General features: G+C 36.3%; 1 protein-coding gene across 4 annotated transcripts in view; it reads left to right on the forward strand.

The window, feature by feature from the left end:
- Positions 1-16,609, forward strand: part of LOC118039095 (uncharacterized) — a 39,442-nt gene that overhangs the window by 12,498 nt on the left and 10,335 nt on the right. For 3 of the 4 annotated variants that reach the window (XM_035045692.2, XM_035045690.2, XM_073405039.1), the window contains 26 exons: positions 647-811; positions 892-966; positions 1,044-1,499; positions 1,585-1,932; positions 2,024-2,155; positions 2,444-2,557; positions 2,636-2,820; positions 2,909-3,017; positions 3,284-3,427; positions 3,582-3,872; positions 4,687-5,337; positions 5,438-5,626; positions 6,625-6,728; positions 7,296-7,582; positions 7,669-7,753; positions 7,847-8,185; positions 8,569-8,925; positions 9,197-9,686; positions 10,672-10,835; positions 11,778-11,949; positions 12,037-12,306; positions 13,035-13,229; positions 14,310-14,352; positions 14,540-14,664; positions 14,770-15,276; positions 15,755-16,525. In XM_035045692.2, the coding sequence (XP_034901583.1) occupies positions 647-811; positions 892-966; positions 1,044-1,499; positions 1,585-1,932; positions 2,024-2,155; positions 2,444-2,557; positions 2,636-2,820; positions 2,909-3,017; positions 3,284-3,427; positions 3,582-3,872; positions 4,687-5,337; positions 5,438-5,626; positions 6,625-6,728; positions 7,296-7,582; positions 7,669-7,753; positions 7,847-8,185; positions 8,569-8,925; positions 9,197-9,686; positions 10,672-10,835; positions 11,778-11,949; positions 12,037-12,306; positions 13,035-13,229; positions 14,310-14,352; positions 14,540-14,664; positions 14,770-15,276; positions 15,755-16,525 (6,768 nt within the window). The remainder of the gene's footprint in view (positions 1-646; positions 812-891; positions 967-1,043; positions 1,500-1,584; positions 1,933-2,023; positions 2,156-2,443; positions 2,558-2,635; positions 2,821-2,908; positions 3,018-3,283; positions 3,428-3,581; positions 3,873-4,686; positions 5,338-5,437; positions 5,627-6,624; positions 6,729-7,295; positions 7,583-7,668; positions 7,754-7,846; positions 8,186-8,568; positions 8,926-9,196; positions 9,687-10,671; positions 10,836-11,777; positions 11,950-12,036; positions 12,307-13,034; positions 13,230-14,309; positions 14,353-14,539; positions 14,665-14,769; positions 15,277-15,754; positions 16,526-16,609) is intronic. The other variant, XM_035045691.2, reaches the window with a different exon arrangement.

Consider the following 16,609-nt stretch of genomic DNA (forward strand, 5'->3'; position numbering starts at 1 on the left):
AGTTGCTTATATTGTTTGCATGTCCCCAGTATCTATTCATATTTAGCATTGATTTTTGGTCTCTTTAATTTTTTGTATCCAGTTTGTTATTAATGTTTTAGTTTTCCAATTTTGTGATTTGGACAGTATAAAGTAATCTAATCACAATGGGTTTTTGTATAGTTTCATCTAAACCAATATGAATAAAAATAGTTTGTTGGCGATAATTAAACTCTAATTATTGAAGATCATAGGGAGGACTTTGATGTTGATGAGAACATTTACAATCTTTATTTGGGGGAATGTATCAATGCCTTGGTGAACTTCAAACCTGAACCTTTTGAGTTCCCCCAAAATATTTACCGGAAATAAAATCTGTTGCATAACTGAAAGTATAGTTTAGTACCATCTAACTCTTCTGAAACTGCAAGGATGATTGCTAAATTGATTTAGATGTCTTGTGTGTGTATTTAAGAAGCTTAAAATTCTCCTTCCTGTTCTTTATAAGCTCCAATAGGTCGTTTCACTTACCTTTCGTGGCTATTTTTGGCCTTAGAGTTTCATCTGTCTCAGTTTTCTTTTGTCTACCGCACTTAAGATTTTTCTTATAAGATATATGCTTACATGGAACAGTGAGAGGGATTCTTACCAATGGATTTATTCACAGGGTTCTGCACCTATTACTACTCTTTCTGAAACTTCGTCAGATCCAGAGGACTCAGAAACTGAACTTAATGACAGTGGTGAAGCAAGAAATATATTGAAGATGGAGCGTATATTTATAACTGGTGCTCTTGATGAGCTAAAGATCTGCTTCAATTACAATCGTCAGGTAAGCCTGGATTAGTTATGTCATGGGATTCCTTGTCAATGGAACCGCTGAGAAATCTTATACATGTGCTATTTTTCTAGCGTGACCTGAGTTTTGTTAATGTGCTTCTTGCTGAAGAGAATCGCTTGTTTGAATTTCGAGCAATTGGTGGCCAGGTACATAATGCTGTGATGATTATATTTATGGATGTTTTATGCTTCTCTCTTTTGAGGGTTTATATTTTTGAACGCAGGTTGAACTTTCAATGAGAGAGAATGATATGTTCATCGGTACTGTTCTTAAATCTTTAGAGATTGAAGATTTAGTTTGCTGTAATGGTGTTTCTCAGCCTTGTTTCCTTGCAAGATCATTTGTTCAAAGTTCAGATGTGCACTTATCCTTTGATGATACTGGGAACCAGACTTTTGACAACAATAATTCAACTCCAAGTGAAGGAGAAGACAAGTTCTATGAGGCACCAGAAAATTTGGTCAACTCTGATTATCCAAGTCCCCAAAATTCGCTTTCATCTGAATACTCATCATTCAAGCCTCCTAGTTTTAGTCGTGTTGCTGGCTTACTCCCTGGTGATGTTGTTCAAGCTAGGATGGACGATATCGAAATAATGAATACCATGGATAGTTTTGTGAAAGCTCAGATAGTCATCTATGATCATAACTCTTCTTTATACAAAAACATCGACACCCAGGTGGCCAATTTTCTTTCAGTTCTCTGTTCTCATTACCTCTAGTTTATAGTGAATTGACTGACTGTCCCATAAATTATTGTTTCAGGTCACAGTGAGCCTGGCTACATTGTCATTTTTCTGCCGTAGACCCACAATTCTTGCAATCATGGAATTTGTCAATGCCATTAATGTTGAGGATGAAAAATGTGAAACTTTTAGTGACAATTCACCATCAGCAATGGTAAAACATGACAGTTCTGGAGATGACATTGTCGATGATCAAGATTTAACAACAATTGAGGAGCCTGCTGTTAAGGGTTTGCTAGGGAAGGGAAAATCAAGGATCATTTTCAATTTGATATTAAAAATGGACCGTGCTCAGATTTTGTTAATGCATGAAAATGAAACTAAGTTTGCTACTTTGTCACAAGATAATCTGCTTACTGATATCAAGGTTGTTCTCCCCTTCTCTATGTTATTCATTTTTCTTTTTCTAAGATTTAAAGTCTGTTCTCTAATTTCTTTTACGTTTCTTTTGTGATAAGGTTTTCCCAAGCTCTTTCAGTATAAAGGCAGCCCTGGGAAATCTAAGAATTAGTGATGATAGTCTTCCCGGTGGTCATGCATATTTCTGGATCTGTGATATGAGAAATTACGGGGGCAGTTCATTTGTTGAGGTACTTAGCACTCTTTTCTGTTTTTCTTCTCCTCTTTGCAAAAGACCTTTTCTTATTTTTTTAATTTTGAGGTTATAAATTGCATGCAATGTAAAAAAACCTTAAAATATTCTGAGAAAGGGCTGTATAAAACGAATTTTGGTGGGCTTCTTTACTACTTCTATATTAATCTTTCAATCTAATGCCATTTTGCACTGCATTTTTTTATGTTTTCTACAATCTGGTATCCTCTCTGCTGCATTTTGTTTATGTTGCACTTTTTAAAATCCCTCACATGTAATTGTGCAGTTAGTTTTTACATCATTCAGTGCTGATGATGAAGACTATGAAGGTTATGAATATAGCCTTTTTGGGCAGCTTTCAGAAGTGCGCATTGTTTATTTGAATCGCTTTATTCAGGAGGTAAATTGATTCCAAGTAATATCTCAACCATTATTCTGTCTTATTCTGTTTCTCACGCATCTCCAAAACCATATCTAGGTTGCGAGTTACTTTATGGGTCTCATTCCCAACAATTCAAAAACTTTTGTCAAATTAAAAGATCAAGTAACAAATTCTGAGAAGTGGTTCACAATCAGTGAGATTGAAGGATCACCAGCTCTGAAGTTGGATCTTTCACTCAGGAAACCTATAATATTGATGCCTCGAAGAACAGATAGTCCTGAGTAAGTTTGCAGTTAGGCTTAGTGAATAATTATATTTTACTTTGATTGCTGACATATCCTATTAATCTTTTGAAATTTCTTGGGGCAGTTTCTTGAAACTTGATGTGGTTCACATAACCATTCAGAACACTTTTCAATGGCTTGGTGGCAGCAAAGGGGAGTTGCATGCTGTTCATTTAGAAATATTAACAATTAAGGTGAGCATTATAGCAGGACAAGATTTGATGAGTAGGCTTCTTTAACTAGTGATCCAAGTGAAAAAGTTTATGCTTAGCTCTTTCCTTTTGACCTATTGTAGTATAAATTAATCAAAAGCTTTGTTGTGAGTATCAAATTTTCCCATGCCCATAAGTTTTCTATCAGTTTTCTTGTGATTTGAGTTATTGATTTCTGTCAAGTACCAGAACCATATGGTATTCTATCTTGTGGACCAGTTTATTCATTTTGTTCTTATGACTTCTAGGTGGAGGACATCAATTTAAATGTTGGCAGTGGAACAGAATTAGGTGAAAGCATAATCCAAGATGTAAATGGGGTTTCTATTCTCATTCGTAGGTCACTTCGAGACCTGTTGCATCAAATACCAATTACAGAAGCTGCAATCAAGGTATTGAATTGTGTTCTGTGGGGTTGGTATCTCCACTATTATTTTCTTAATTACTATTAATCTGTTACTTTCTCTGTGATATCCTTTTTGTTTCCATTGTTTAATTTATGCGCGGACACTGAAGTGCATACTTGTATCTAATATTGTTTTTAAGATGGAGGAGTTAAAAGCGGCTCTGACAAGCAGGGATTACCAGATTATCACTGAATGTGCAACGTCAAATATTTCCGAGACTCCACACACTGTGCCCCCACTGAACCATGACTCTGTAGCATCTTCTGCTGATGTTGTAAAACCTATTGCTCTTCAGGATCCAAGTGGTATTGAAGCTGAGACAAGGAATAGGGAAGCCTGGATTTCTTTGAAAGTTTCTGTTGCGATCAATCTAGTTGAATTGTGCTTATATGCTGGGGTTGCCAGAGATGCATCGCTGGCCACCATAAAGGTAATGTTTCATTTAATTACATATGCTCTCTCACAAATTTCTTCATAAAGTTATCTCCCTTTTGATCTTGACTAGTAGCTCATGGATAGTCTGCTTAAAATCATCATGGTGCATACAACTCTTTTTCCAATCTCCTTTTTGTACCCATCATGTAATCAAATGACTTTTGTATCATGAGTTATGGTTGCAATTTAAAAATTATATCTGCAAGAGCCTTTAAGTTACAATAGTGGGCAGCAGCTGTGGTCATGTTTGTTGCAGCCTTGGATGGTCTTTGAATTGCTTAGTCTTTTTTTCTCAAGTCTGTTAGCTTATGCATATATTATGGCCACTTGCTAAAGTTTGTTTGCATCAAAATTAGCATTACACTTAATTTAATTACAGAATGTGTTTTTCATTTCCAGTGAAGTTGTCTAAAATTCGTATACTAAAGAGAATATGGTATTTGTTGACGATTATGCCCATGATGGCTGCAACTTTTATGGGATGCCTTGATATCTTGGGACACCAGTTTAAATCCTCATGCCCATGTACCCTATCATCTTATTTAGCAATTATTATTTGCCTTAAAAATTACCATGATCTCTCCCTCCCTCCCTCCCTCCCTCTCGCTTGCCCACTAATATCAATCTAGCAACATCATTATTAATTGCAGCTAAGATGAAGTAAAACTACTGCCGCCTTAATTTTCATCTTTGTTTTGACAGTCTCAGGTGACAGTTTCATGGTCCAACATTCATCATCCTGCTTATTTTGATTTCTTGCAGTGTTATGTAGTGTTCTATAGTTAATTTTCTAGCCTGGTTCCATGCAGGTTAGTGGTGCTTGGCTCCTCTACAAGTCAAATAACGCCGGGGAAGGTTTTCTCTCAGCAACACTTAAAGGCTTCACTGTGATTGATGATCGTGAGGGAACCGAAGAAGAGTTTAGGCTGGCGGTAGGAATGCCTGAGAAGATTGGTTATAGTCTCCTTCACTTGTCATCTGATGATGAAAACCAGCATATATCTGATTTAAATGTGATGAAACAAGATGAGATCAAACCAGTCCCTACAATGCTCATATTTGATGCAAAATTTGGTCAATACTCAACATTTATTTCTCTCTGTGTCCAACGGCCACAACTGCTCGTTGCACTTGATTTTCTTCTGGCTGTTGCTGAGTTTTTTGTTCCAGCAGTAGGTGATATGCTGTCAAATGAGGAAAGTAGAACCCCCATGCACGAGGTTGATGCAGTTGTTCTGGATCAGCCAATTTATCAGCAATCCTCTGCTGAAATCTCTCTTTCTCCATTGAGACCTTTAATTGTTGATGATGAAAGATTTGATCATTTCACTTATGATGGTAAAGGTGGAATATTGCATTTAAAAGATAGACAGGGAGTTAATCTCTCTGCACCCAGCAAGGAGGCTATTATATGTGTTGGAAGTGGGAAAAAGTTGCAGTTTAAAAATGTTGTGATCAAGGTTCCACCTTCTCTCATGTTTATGTTCATGTGTAAAGTGAGTTTCTGAACAAGTGTATCCTTCCCAGGTTCTGACTTTTTTTGTATATTTTTTGATGCAGAATGGGAAATATTTGGATTCTTGTATTTTTTTGGGAAGTGATAGTGGCTATTCTGTCTCAAGGAATGATCAGGTCCAATTGGAGGGACAGGATGATGCTCCTCTCACTGAATCTTCAAGAATTATTAATGATCAACCATCTGAAGACACTCTGGTTGACAGATCCACTGAGTTTATTATTGAGTTACAGGTTAAATTTGGTTTTATTCTCTCTTTTCAATTTTTTTTAAATGTCTCGTAATTTTTTTTGTACCGAGATTAAAGATTGAATATGAAAACAACAAACTACAAACTATTTTAAGGAGGCTAACAAATGGATGCCAAGCAAATGGCATTAAAACTCAACTCAACTCATCTAAGCTTGAATTCCGAACTAGGGGCTCAATGGATTAGCTGCTTCTATTTAGCTCTGTTATGGGTTAATATCTTTCAAAGTTTGTTATAACATTACATCATTGTTTATCACTTGAGTGCATGTTGTTTTGGTTTACTCTCCACCTCCTCTGTCTTGATCCATCAATTTGATCACTCTTTCTCATCAGTTCACTTACAGGCTGATGTCAGATATGGCCAGACCATCTTACTTGACTATCCCTTAAAATTTTCAATTAGTGCCACCTCCACCTTCTCATAGCTTTAAGTATATGATCCTAGATATTCTCCTTCTAGTTTGAGTCTTGGATTTGAAGATAGGTTTGATTTCATTTTTTGCTTTGTTATTGGGTGTTTCATATATCCTCTAAGTACTTGATCAAAGCTCCACTTACCTTCTTTAAGTAAACTTCTTATTAACCAAAGTTCAATAAATTATGAAGATGGTCACTGATTCTGGGGGACAGCCCGACAGAAGATAATCACATGCGCGCGCACACCCTGACTGGGTTAAAAGGCAGCTGAGGTGGCTGCTTCCATTGCAAACTCCAAAGCTTTATTGTTCTCAACTTTAATTTATTTCAGAGCTCATGCAAACAAACCTTATAGAAAAATTTGCACTAGTCTTTAAAACCCCTCAAAGAACCTTTGTCACTCTGCTTAGATCAGTTTTTTTTTTTTTTTTTTTTGAGTTTATTTAATCTCTTAATGCTGTTGTAACCAGCATGGTACCTCAATGCCAGCTGGAGGCAGATGTGTCATATAGCACTGTTGTGCACATTATAGTGATATTTTGTATCTAATGCTTCTTTGCAGGCCATTAGCCCGGAGCTTACCTTTTATAATACATCAAAAGATGTAGGGGTGCCATCAAATCTCTCCAACAAACTTTTGCATGCACAATTAGATGCATTTGCCAGGTGTGTTGAACATGAGCTGACTATTACCTTTTCATTTGTTGATTGCTACAAAATCTTTCAAGGTCTTCATAAAATTAATGTAGCAGAAACTCTGTATATTTTGGTTATGATGCTTATTCAGTATGTTCAGGCCTTAAAGGATAGGCAGGCCCCCAGTGTGGGCTTACAAGCGAAGAAAGTATGTTCAAGCAATATTCAGTATTTTTATTATGATTCTTATTATTGTATGTGATGGTAGCAAGTCTCTGCTGCTTTGCCATGTACTGTATTTCATTAACTTTATATATATATATATATATATATTTATTCGTCATTTTCAAGAATTTGTTGGTCTTTATGTATTTCTCATGCTATTGTTGTGTGATTGTTTTTGAATCATTCTCTTGCTCTATGTTATGAGTTGTTTCATTTATTCATGGAATGAAGAAAATGGAACCACTATCGACCCTTTTCTATAGCTACAGTTTCCTTTTGTATTGAAGTATGGAAGGTAACTTTGTAGATGTTGGTGAAAATACATATGAACTGATAGAATGATAACATTCGTGGTACTTTGGCTTCTATCAGGCTTGTTTTGAAGGGCAATACGATTGAAATGACAGCAAATGTACTTGGTTTGATGATGGAGAGTAATGGAATTACAATCCTGGAACCTTTTGACACCTCAGTTAAATATTCAAATGCTTCTGGGAAGACCAATATACATCTATCTGTTTCAGATATATTCATGAACTTTACATTCAGCATCTTGAGACTGTTTTTAGCTGTTGAAGAGGACATTCTATCATTTCTGAGGATGACGTCAAAGAAAACAATATCCTGTTCTCAGTTCGACAAAGTTGGAACAATTACAAGTACATGCTAAACTAGTCTATGTCTGGAAAGATATGAAATTTTTTGAGCCATTGAATTATCACCTGATTATTATTGTACTGTGTAGATCCATATACTGATCAGATATATGCCTTCTGGAGACCTTGCGCACCACCTGGTTATGCAATTCTTGGTGACTATTTGACACCATTGTCAGTGGAACCTCTTTTAAACATTTTCATTTTCTGAGATCACTCTTTTAGTTCTTTGCCTTGAATATTGTACGACTGGTTTCCACATGACAGGGACAAGCCGCCTACAAAAGGAGTTGTCGCTGTGAATACTAACTTTGCAAGAGTCAAAAGACCCATATCTTTCAAACTAATCTGGCCACCTTTAGCTTCTGAAGAAATTTCTGGTCAAGATCTGGCCAATTCTAGCTTCTTACCAGATGGTTTCCTTACCAAGGAAGGCAACTACTGTTCTATTTGGTTTCCTGAAGCACCCAAAGGTTATGTTGCATTGGGTTGTGTAGTATCGCCTGGAAGAACACAACCCCCTCTATCTGCTGCTTTCTGCATCTCGGCTTCTCTAGTTTCTTCTTGTTCCCTCAGGGATTGTATCGCCATCAATTCTGTCAATTCGTAAGTGTGATTTTTTGTAATTAACTTGTGACATAATTTACATTCAGATCAATGCATGTAGAAACCAACATGCCCATAGATAGATGACTGCACACATACACACAAATACATTAACGGGCAGGAAACTTAAGTCTTTGATGTCTAACTCCTTGGATCATATTATGTTATAATGGCCATATATACTAACATTTCACTTCCTGGTAGGACAGTTGGAAGGACACACAATTACACATGCAATACTTTGTTAGTTGGTTTAATTGTCTTACCCCATGTTTGGTATAATAACCTCATGTTCATGATTGGTGGTTGTTATTTCTCAATCAAATTTATTCTGTGATTAATTTCTTAATGGGTTGAGTTCTAATTTTGTGCTTAAATTTCAGATACCAGTCAACTTTAGCCTTTTGGCGTGTGGACAATTCTGTTGGTACTTTCTTGCCAGCAGATCCTGTGACTCTCAGTTTAATAGGTAGAGCATATGAATTGCGTGATGTAAAATTTGGGTTTCTAGAATCTTCTTCAGCATCCAGTGGCTCAGATGTACAAGCTTCTCCTTCCAGTAACGTTGACATACAACCTGAAAATTCAACAACTGTAAACTCTGGCCGGTGTTTTGAAGTTGTTGCCAGTTTTCAGTTGATATGGTGGAACCAGAGTTCGAGCTCAAGGAATAAACTATCTATATGGCGTCCGGTAGTCCCCCATGGCATGGTATATTTTGGTGATATTGCTGTTAAAGGGTATGTGCTCTAACTGTGGCTCTCTTACAGATGTGTGCTTGGTAATGTGATGTAGACTGTTTTTCAAAAGTATTTTTCAATTGAAAATGTATCAAAATGATTTTTTTTTTTACACAAGCACATGGAAACAATCGAAAAACACCTAGAAAAGCACAAATTTAATTTTTTTCAGATAAAAAACAATTTGAAAAGCAGGACCAACCACAAAAACAAACACTAACCTTTTGTTAAAGGTAAAAATGTTAAACCTCCTTGCTCATTTGGAAATTAGGTATGAGCCTCCAAATACCTGCGTTGTCCTTCATGATACTGAGGATGGAGTGCTTTTCAAAGCTCCTCTGAGTTTCCTGCCTGTTGGACAGATTAAGAAACAGAGGGGAATGGACAGTATTTCTTTCTGGATGCCTCAAGCTCCCCCAGGCTTTGTTTCCTTAGGTTCTATTGCATGTAAAGGCCCACCAAAGCAATTTGATTTCAGTAAATTAAGATGCATGCGGAGCGATATGGTTACTCAGGATCGGTTCTTGGAGGAAAGCCTATGGGATACTTCTGATGCCAGGTATACAAAAGAATCATTTAGCATATGGTCGGTTGGTAACGAATTGGGTACCTTTCTTGTCCGCAGTGGTTTAAAAAAACCACCAAGAAGGTTTGCTCTGAAGTTGGTAGATCCCAATTTACCAAGTGGTTCAGATGATACTGTCATAGATGCTGAAGTTAGAACGTTTTCTGCAGCCATTTTTGACGACTATGGTGGTTTGGTGAGAAATATCCTCTATATAGCTTCCTTTGAATTATCAATAAATCAAAGCCTATTTGAAATATTTGTCAGTTAAAAGTAGTGCACTGAACTTAATGATGTGAATCATGACTCTGAATTTGTTTCCGGTAGAAACAAGTCTCATTTAGGATATTTTCCTATTAGTTCATTTTGGCATTCTTCCATTCATTTGTCAAGCTTTTGAACTCATAAAGTGGCTCTCTTTAAAAATAATGAAACAAGTATCCAAACCAAAAATAAAAGGATCTTTTTAGATTTGCTTACCATAGCCATTATGCCTTTTATTGGCCTGGAAGATTTGCTTGTTTGCTTGCATTTGCTTGGTTGGCTTTCTTAAATGTTGTCAACTGTGGAAGTACCACTATTGGAACCCTAAATCTTATTTTAAGAAAGTTTATGGAAAATGATCTATTGTACTCTGTTCCTCTAGTGACCAAAAATCTCCAAAAATCGAGTACATAAAAATAGAAATATTTGAAAATTTTGCATAAAAGAAGATTCATGTCTAACTTCTTCCTTTAGAACTCCAGATGGTTCTTGGAAAGAATGGGGGATGCAGGTGATTGAATATCAATTCTCTTTTAATTAGCATGACAGCTTTTGAGTATTGTCCTTTTCCTTTGCACTCCTGATGATTAGAATTGAGGAACTAATTTCTTTTGATAGTGTATATGCAAATAACAGATTCTCCAAAATGCTAGTGCGTTTATTGTTCTGTTTTTCTCTGTTCATCCCATGAGGGTTTCAATACCAATAGAAAATGTTATTTATAAACCTCATGTCTTGAGGCCCATTACTCAGCAAGTGTGGTCGCTAATGCAATCATCTATAAAAGTGGCCATCTTGTCAAGTGTTGAATCTATTCCAGTCTTTTCTTTTCTAAACCTGTTGATTTGATTCCTCTGGAATATATATTGTGAAGCTTCAGCAAATTGGTCTTACTGATTCTATTGTGGAATTCACAGATGGTTCCATTGTTCAATGCACATTTAACTGGAATAGGTTTCAGCTTGCATGGAAGAGCTGGCTACTTGAATTCTTCTGCCAGTTTCTCTCTGGTTGCCAGATCATATAATGATAAGTATGAATCGTGGGAGCCCCTTGTTGAGTCAGTAGATGGACATCTTAGGTAATTCTAATATCGGAATTGAATTAAAATTTGATTTTTTTTGTCTTGTGTGGACAGATATCGTAACTTGATACCAAGCATTGCTAGTCCGAAGGGACTTTATGTTCCTGTGATTCACTGCAAACCATGTTTTTGCTTCACAAATGTGCAATGCTATCAGATGGCATTCAGTTCTTTTTCTTGGGATAAGCTAAATGCTCTTATTTCTTTCTGAACAGCATTGGTCATGTTGTGGAAGATGCTAAGCTGTTTAGTACTATTTAGGGAGCAGTTATCATATAATGTCTGGGAAATAGCAACCTCCATGCATGCATGGTTTAATATTTGAACTATGGCGGGACATTAAAATAGACTCTAATATGGCACTTTTCAGTATAGTTCTTAATAACTGTTGTTTGGATAGCATTCACGATAAACAATTTTACTGTGGTATTTTAGTAAAATGATCCATTGACATGCCTTAAACATCCATTGTAGGTAGAAATTTCCAGAAAATATATGAAAGTCCTTGGGGAGGCCCACTTACCTTAGCTTGCTTCTGAAATGAAAACCTACTTTTGGTGATGGTGGAAGCACTGAATTTTTATTTTCATCATGCTTTAGAAGTTTGGAAGTTAGTTGTCCTGATATTTTTTTAACTTTTTTTTGTGATCTTAAAGGTCCTATTAAGACAGTTACTTCTGTAGAAGAGTGGTGCCTGAAACATTTTCCTCAGTAATCTGAACTGGCTAATGTACTTCTTTACATGTTATGAGAGCATATCAATGTAACAGATTAGTTTGGTCATCCCAACCTATTGTTTTTGGAGACGAAAAACCTAATATAATTTTGCACTGAGTGTATGTTATATATTTGTTTTGTTTTTGCTAGTTCCTTTGATTCTTTGTTTGGCTTTTGATCTTAATGCAGTAATTTTATTTCCAATTGATGGCTGATTTGTAGTTACTTCAGGTACCAATATGATCTTAATGCCCCAGGGGCAGCATCGCAGCTACGCTTGACATCATCCAGGGATCTAAACATAAACGTTTCAGTATCTAATGCTAATATGATTATCCAAGCTTATGCGAGCTGGAGCAATCTTAGCCATGCCCATGAATATCATAAAAAAAGAGTAACTTCTTCCTCTTCTCTCTCTTGTGTCTGCTAGCTTTTACTGTATAAATTAACACATCACCTAATGAATTCTCTTGTTAAATAGGAAGCAGTTTCTCCAAAACATGGTCTGAGATCTGTCATTGATGTCCATCAACGGAGAAACTATTATATAATTCCACAAAATAAACTTGGTCAAGACATTTTTATTCGAGCAGCTGAAAATGTGGGCTTCTCGAATGTGTTAAGAATGCCATCTGGGGACATGACGCCTGTGAAAGTTCCTGTTTCAAAAAATATGATGGAATCTCACTTGAAAGGAAAACTTAGCACAAAAGATAGAACAATGGTGACAGTTGCTATAGTGGATGCAGAGGTACAATTATTTTCTTTCATATCATAGAGGAAAAATCTTACTTGTTCCCAGTGACATGGTCTGATTTTCAGAGACTACTTGACTTCATTTCATGTGAAACTGTTTTAACTAATGGTAATGCTATGGAGTAAATTAACGTTCTTGATTTTCATGTGATTTTCTATTTTGATTATCCATTCTCCTTGATAAGATTGCTAGCTTGGTTTATAATAGGGTAGCATTTAATAGGACTGCTTCTAAAGATCCAACTTGTAGTTTACGGACTTTGCACATTGTGTGATTTGTGCATGCTGGATTTGATCATCACATAGTTTTCCTTTTATGCTCTCTAGGAAACAAGTAAATTGCCATATGTACTCAAAGGATAAGATGAGAGGGCATATACGGTTCAAATTGATTTCATAGAGCTCTAGCATCCTCGAATTGGGTTATGGTAGTTCTAGGAAATCTGCATTCATAGGTACAGAATCTATTTAGCTGGTGACAATCATTATTCTAAACAAATCATGTCAAAACATTTCTGTAAGGAATTGATTGAAATGCTGGTTAATATTGGCTTTGATTACCTGGAGTCTGTATTTAAATGTTTTGTGAATGAATCTGTTTATTCCGTTCATTTAACACCTCCCTGTGTAGAGGTGACTACGATCCTTTTGTTATACTGTGATTAATATTCTAAGTGTTTTCATGTATTTTAACCATCCAATTGTTTTAATGTTCTGATGTAGTTGCCAAGAGTTAGGGGGTTGACTTCTAATCTATACGTTGTAGCACTCCGTCTTACACCAAACCAAAACCTTGGTAGTGAATCATTGCTTCATCAACAAAGTGCACGTACAAGTGGAAGCATTTCAAACTTCTTGTCTGATGAGCAGCAATTGGTCAACTGGAGTGAAATATTTTTCTTTAAAGTTGATTCCCCGGTATGGAATATTACTTGTTTTCTTATTGAATTCCAGTTTGTAAATCTCTTTCCTGTCAACTATTGAAATTTGATGGATTCAGTGGAATATTTCTGTATCTTGGTTTAAACTCTTTTCAAAGATGATAATTCTGCCTTTCCTACCTCATGCAATTTTCCCGAGGAAGAATAGAAAATTGAACTCATTTTCTTTTTTCCTTTTTTGTTCTGTCGTATCCTTCAACATGTACCGCTCTATTCTTGTTGATCTTTTGAGGACATCCTATAAAATTGGATAGTCATTCTTTGTAGTCTAACAACCATGTTAATGCACACCTTTAAATGAGGACATGTTAATTATCTTACCATACAGGTCAATCAAACTCGACAGGGTTTACAGCTCCACATGTTTTACCTTTTGTTATTTCCTCTTCTAGTCACTAGTGTTTTTTGGCCTTGCAAATTCTCATCACTGTAATTTGAAAACTTGAATCAACACACCATTTATGTAATTCATGGTCAGGTGTTTGGAGTTTTGTTTTACAGGGCCATCTTAGCTTATAATTTTCGCTGTGTTGAGTTTTATTTTCTCATTGGTGGTGATGGGGGTGAGGTTTGGGGGGCAGTTCAATTGCATTAATTTCTTTTGTTCATTTACCGCCACATATATGTTCATATTTCCATTTAATCCATTTTCATAATTGAACAACTTACCATTGATTGACATGGGTACACCATAGCCTTTACTTCTCTATTCAATATGTATTGTTGTGTCCTGAATGTTATTGTGCTAATGGTCAATGGTTGGTCAAATCACCCATTTTCATGTGTGCTTTCTTCTCCTTGTTGTATTACTGTTTACTAAGTTACTCCTGGTAAGATAACCTTTGATTGGTTTTGCAACAGCTAATTCTTTCAGTTGGCATTCATAATATGGTTGTTGATGCGCGCATTTACATCTGAATGGAGAGGTGTTTTTGTGACATGATGTTTAAATGTCTAGTTGATGTCCTTTTGGTGACAATTTCATTTATTCTGTATATTGTTCTTTCTCCCTTCTAGAAAGATGATATAATATATTCTCATTTCAAAACATGAACAGGACAAGTACTTGCTGGAGCTAATTGTGACTGATTTGGGAAAAGGTACATCTGTGTATTTTCGTATGATATTTATTCATCTTTTCTATTTCCCCATAGCTTTAAGGTCACTGTTCTGTTGGGAAAAATATTCAATTCCAATAATAGCATTTGCAGGTGATGGACTAAATAGATCTTGTAGCTGAATACACACTAGGCCTCTTCATTATTAACTTGCTCTTTGATTTCACAGGTGATACTGTTGGATTCTTTTCAGCTCCCTTGAATCAGATAGCAGAAAACATCAAAGAAAGCTCTTATCAGTTTGATTATCTGAATTACTTAACCTGGATTGATTTATCTTCATCCAATTCTATGGTGAATGCCACCTTTCATCTCTTAATATTTTCATTTCTTTTGTTGGTCTTGTGGAAATTATCGTAGGATCCTTAGTTAATTCTGATGCTAGTGATATTGAAACAGACTATGACTCAAGGAGATGAACACACGAAGTCATCTGGGAGAATAAGATGTGCTGTACTCTTGTCGCCCAGGTCTGAAGCCATGGACAAAGATGAAGTTTTTATTGGCAAAAGAAAATCTGGATTTATTCAGATTAGTCCTAGCATGGAAGGGCCTTGGACTACTGTGAGGCTACACTATGCTGCACCTGCTGCTTGTTGGCGGTTAGGAAATGACGTAATTGCCAGTGAAGTAAGTGTAAGGGATGACAATATATATGTGAACATGAGGTCTCTTGTTTCGGTGCGTAACAACACAGATTTTATACTTGAGTTATGCCTTGTGCCCAAAACTTCAAAGGAAAACATCAGGAACATCAGGTCACTGAGTATTGCAAGCAAACCTGAAGGTTTACAGATTGATGGTAGCACAGTGCAGACAGATGAGATTTTTGAAACTGAAAACTACAACCCATCTCTTGGCTGGGTTGGCTACTCAAATTATTCTGATGGTGGAGATCACAATCAAGTGAGTGATGAATATTTGTTTGTTTTCCGTGTGCCTCCTACATGTTTGTTTATGTATTTGATAAGTAATAGTGAATATATATGTACCAACAAAGGGACCAAGGACTTGCCATTAAGGATATGGTAACAATTACAGAATTGACTTTTCATTTTGTGCGTGAAAAATAAATGATTCACAAAATCGTTGTTGTTGACAAAAGATTACCAAGTATACCAATAATGTTAGGATTTGAAAGAATACCTCAAACAATGTAAGCATAACTCTCTTCCAGGCACCATCAAGACATAATTCAGTTACCTTGTAAAATATTGCGAAACAAATTGAATAATAGCTGAACTGAACTTTTATGTAATTTGGAAGTTCGAAAGCTTAAAACCCTTTCTGATTTCTTGGACCTTCTGATTTTGTCATATTTAGCAAAGTTTGAATTACTGTCTTGATGCCATTATCTTACTTCTAATACCTGTTAATCACACAGGAAATCTCTAGAGTTGGATTACCATCAGGCTGGGAATGGATTGAGGATTGGCATTTGGATACCTTGTCCATCAATGATGCTGATGGTTGGGTATATTCTCCAGATGTTGAGAGCCTTAAGTGGCCTGAGTCATCTAATCCTTTAGAATTTGCGAACCATGCAAGGCAAAGGAGATGGATTAGGACCAGGAAACAAATTTTGTATGATGTAAAGCAGGAAGTATCCGTTGGATCACTGAAGCCTGGAGATTCTATGCCTCTTCCTTTACCAGCCTTGACACAATCTGGTGTGTATATATTGCAATTAAAGCCTTCAAATGTTAGTACTCATGATGAATATTCATGGAGTTATATGGTGGATAAGCCTGGACAACCTGAGGGTTCTGGCGAGCCAAAAGATTCTGGAATATGTTTATCATCTCTCACAGAGTCTGAAGAACTATTGTACTGCAGCCAGATAAGTGGTACCTCTTCAAAGGGTTCCCATAAATTGTGGTTTTGCATAAGCATACAAGCCACAGAGATTGCAAAGGACATTCGTTGTGATCCTATCCAGGATTGGTGTCTTGTGGTCAAATCTCCATTAACTTTTAGCAATTGCCTTCCCTTGGCAGCTGAATACTCTGTACTCAATATGCAACCACGTGGTCATTTTGTAGCATGTGCTAGGGGAGTATTTTCTCCTGGAGAAACAGTGAAGGTTCACACTGCTGACATAAGAAAGCCTTTATTCCTTTCACTACTTCCACAAAAAGGATGGGTTCCGATGCATGTAAGATTTCCTGCAAGCATATTAGTCTTGTTGACTTGTTGCAATATCACTGTCTTTGTTAGCATTGGATACTAATCACCTTTG

This window comes from Populus alba, chromosome 1, assembly GCF_005239225.2.
Source record: "Populus alba chromosome 1, ASM523922v2, whole genome shotgun sequence".
In the NCBI taxonomy this organism is placed as follows: domain Eukaryota; kingdom Viridiplantae; phylum Streptophyta; class Magnoliopsida; order Malpighiales; family Salicaceae; genus Populus; species Populus alba.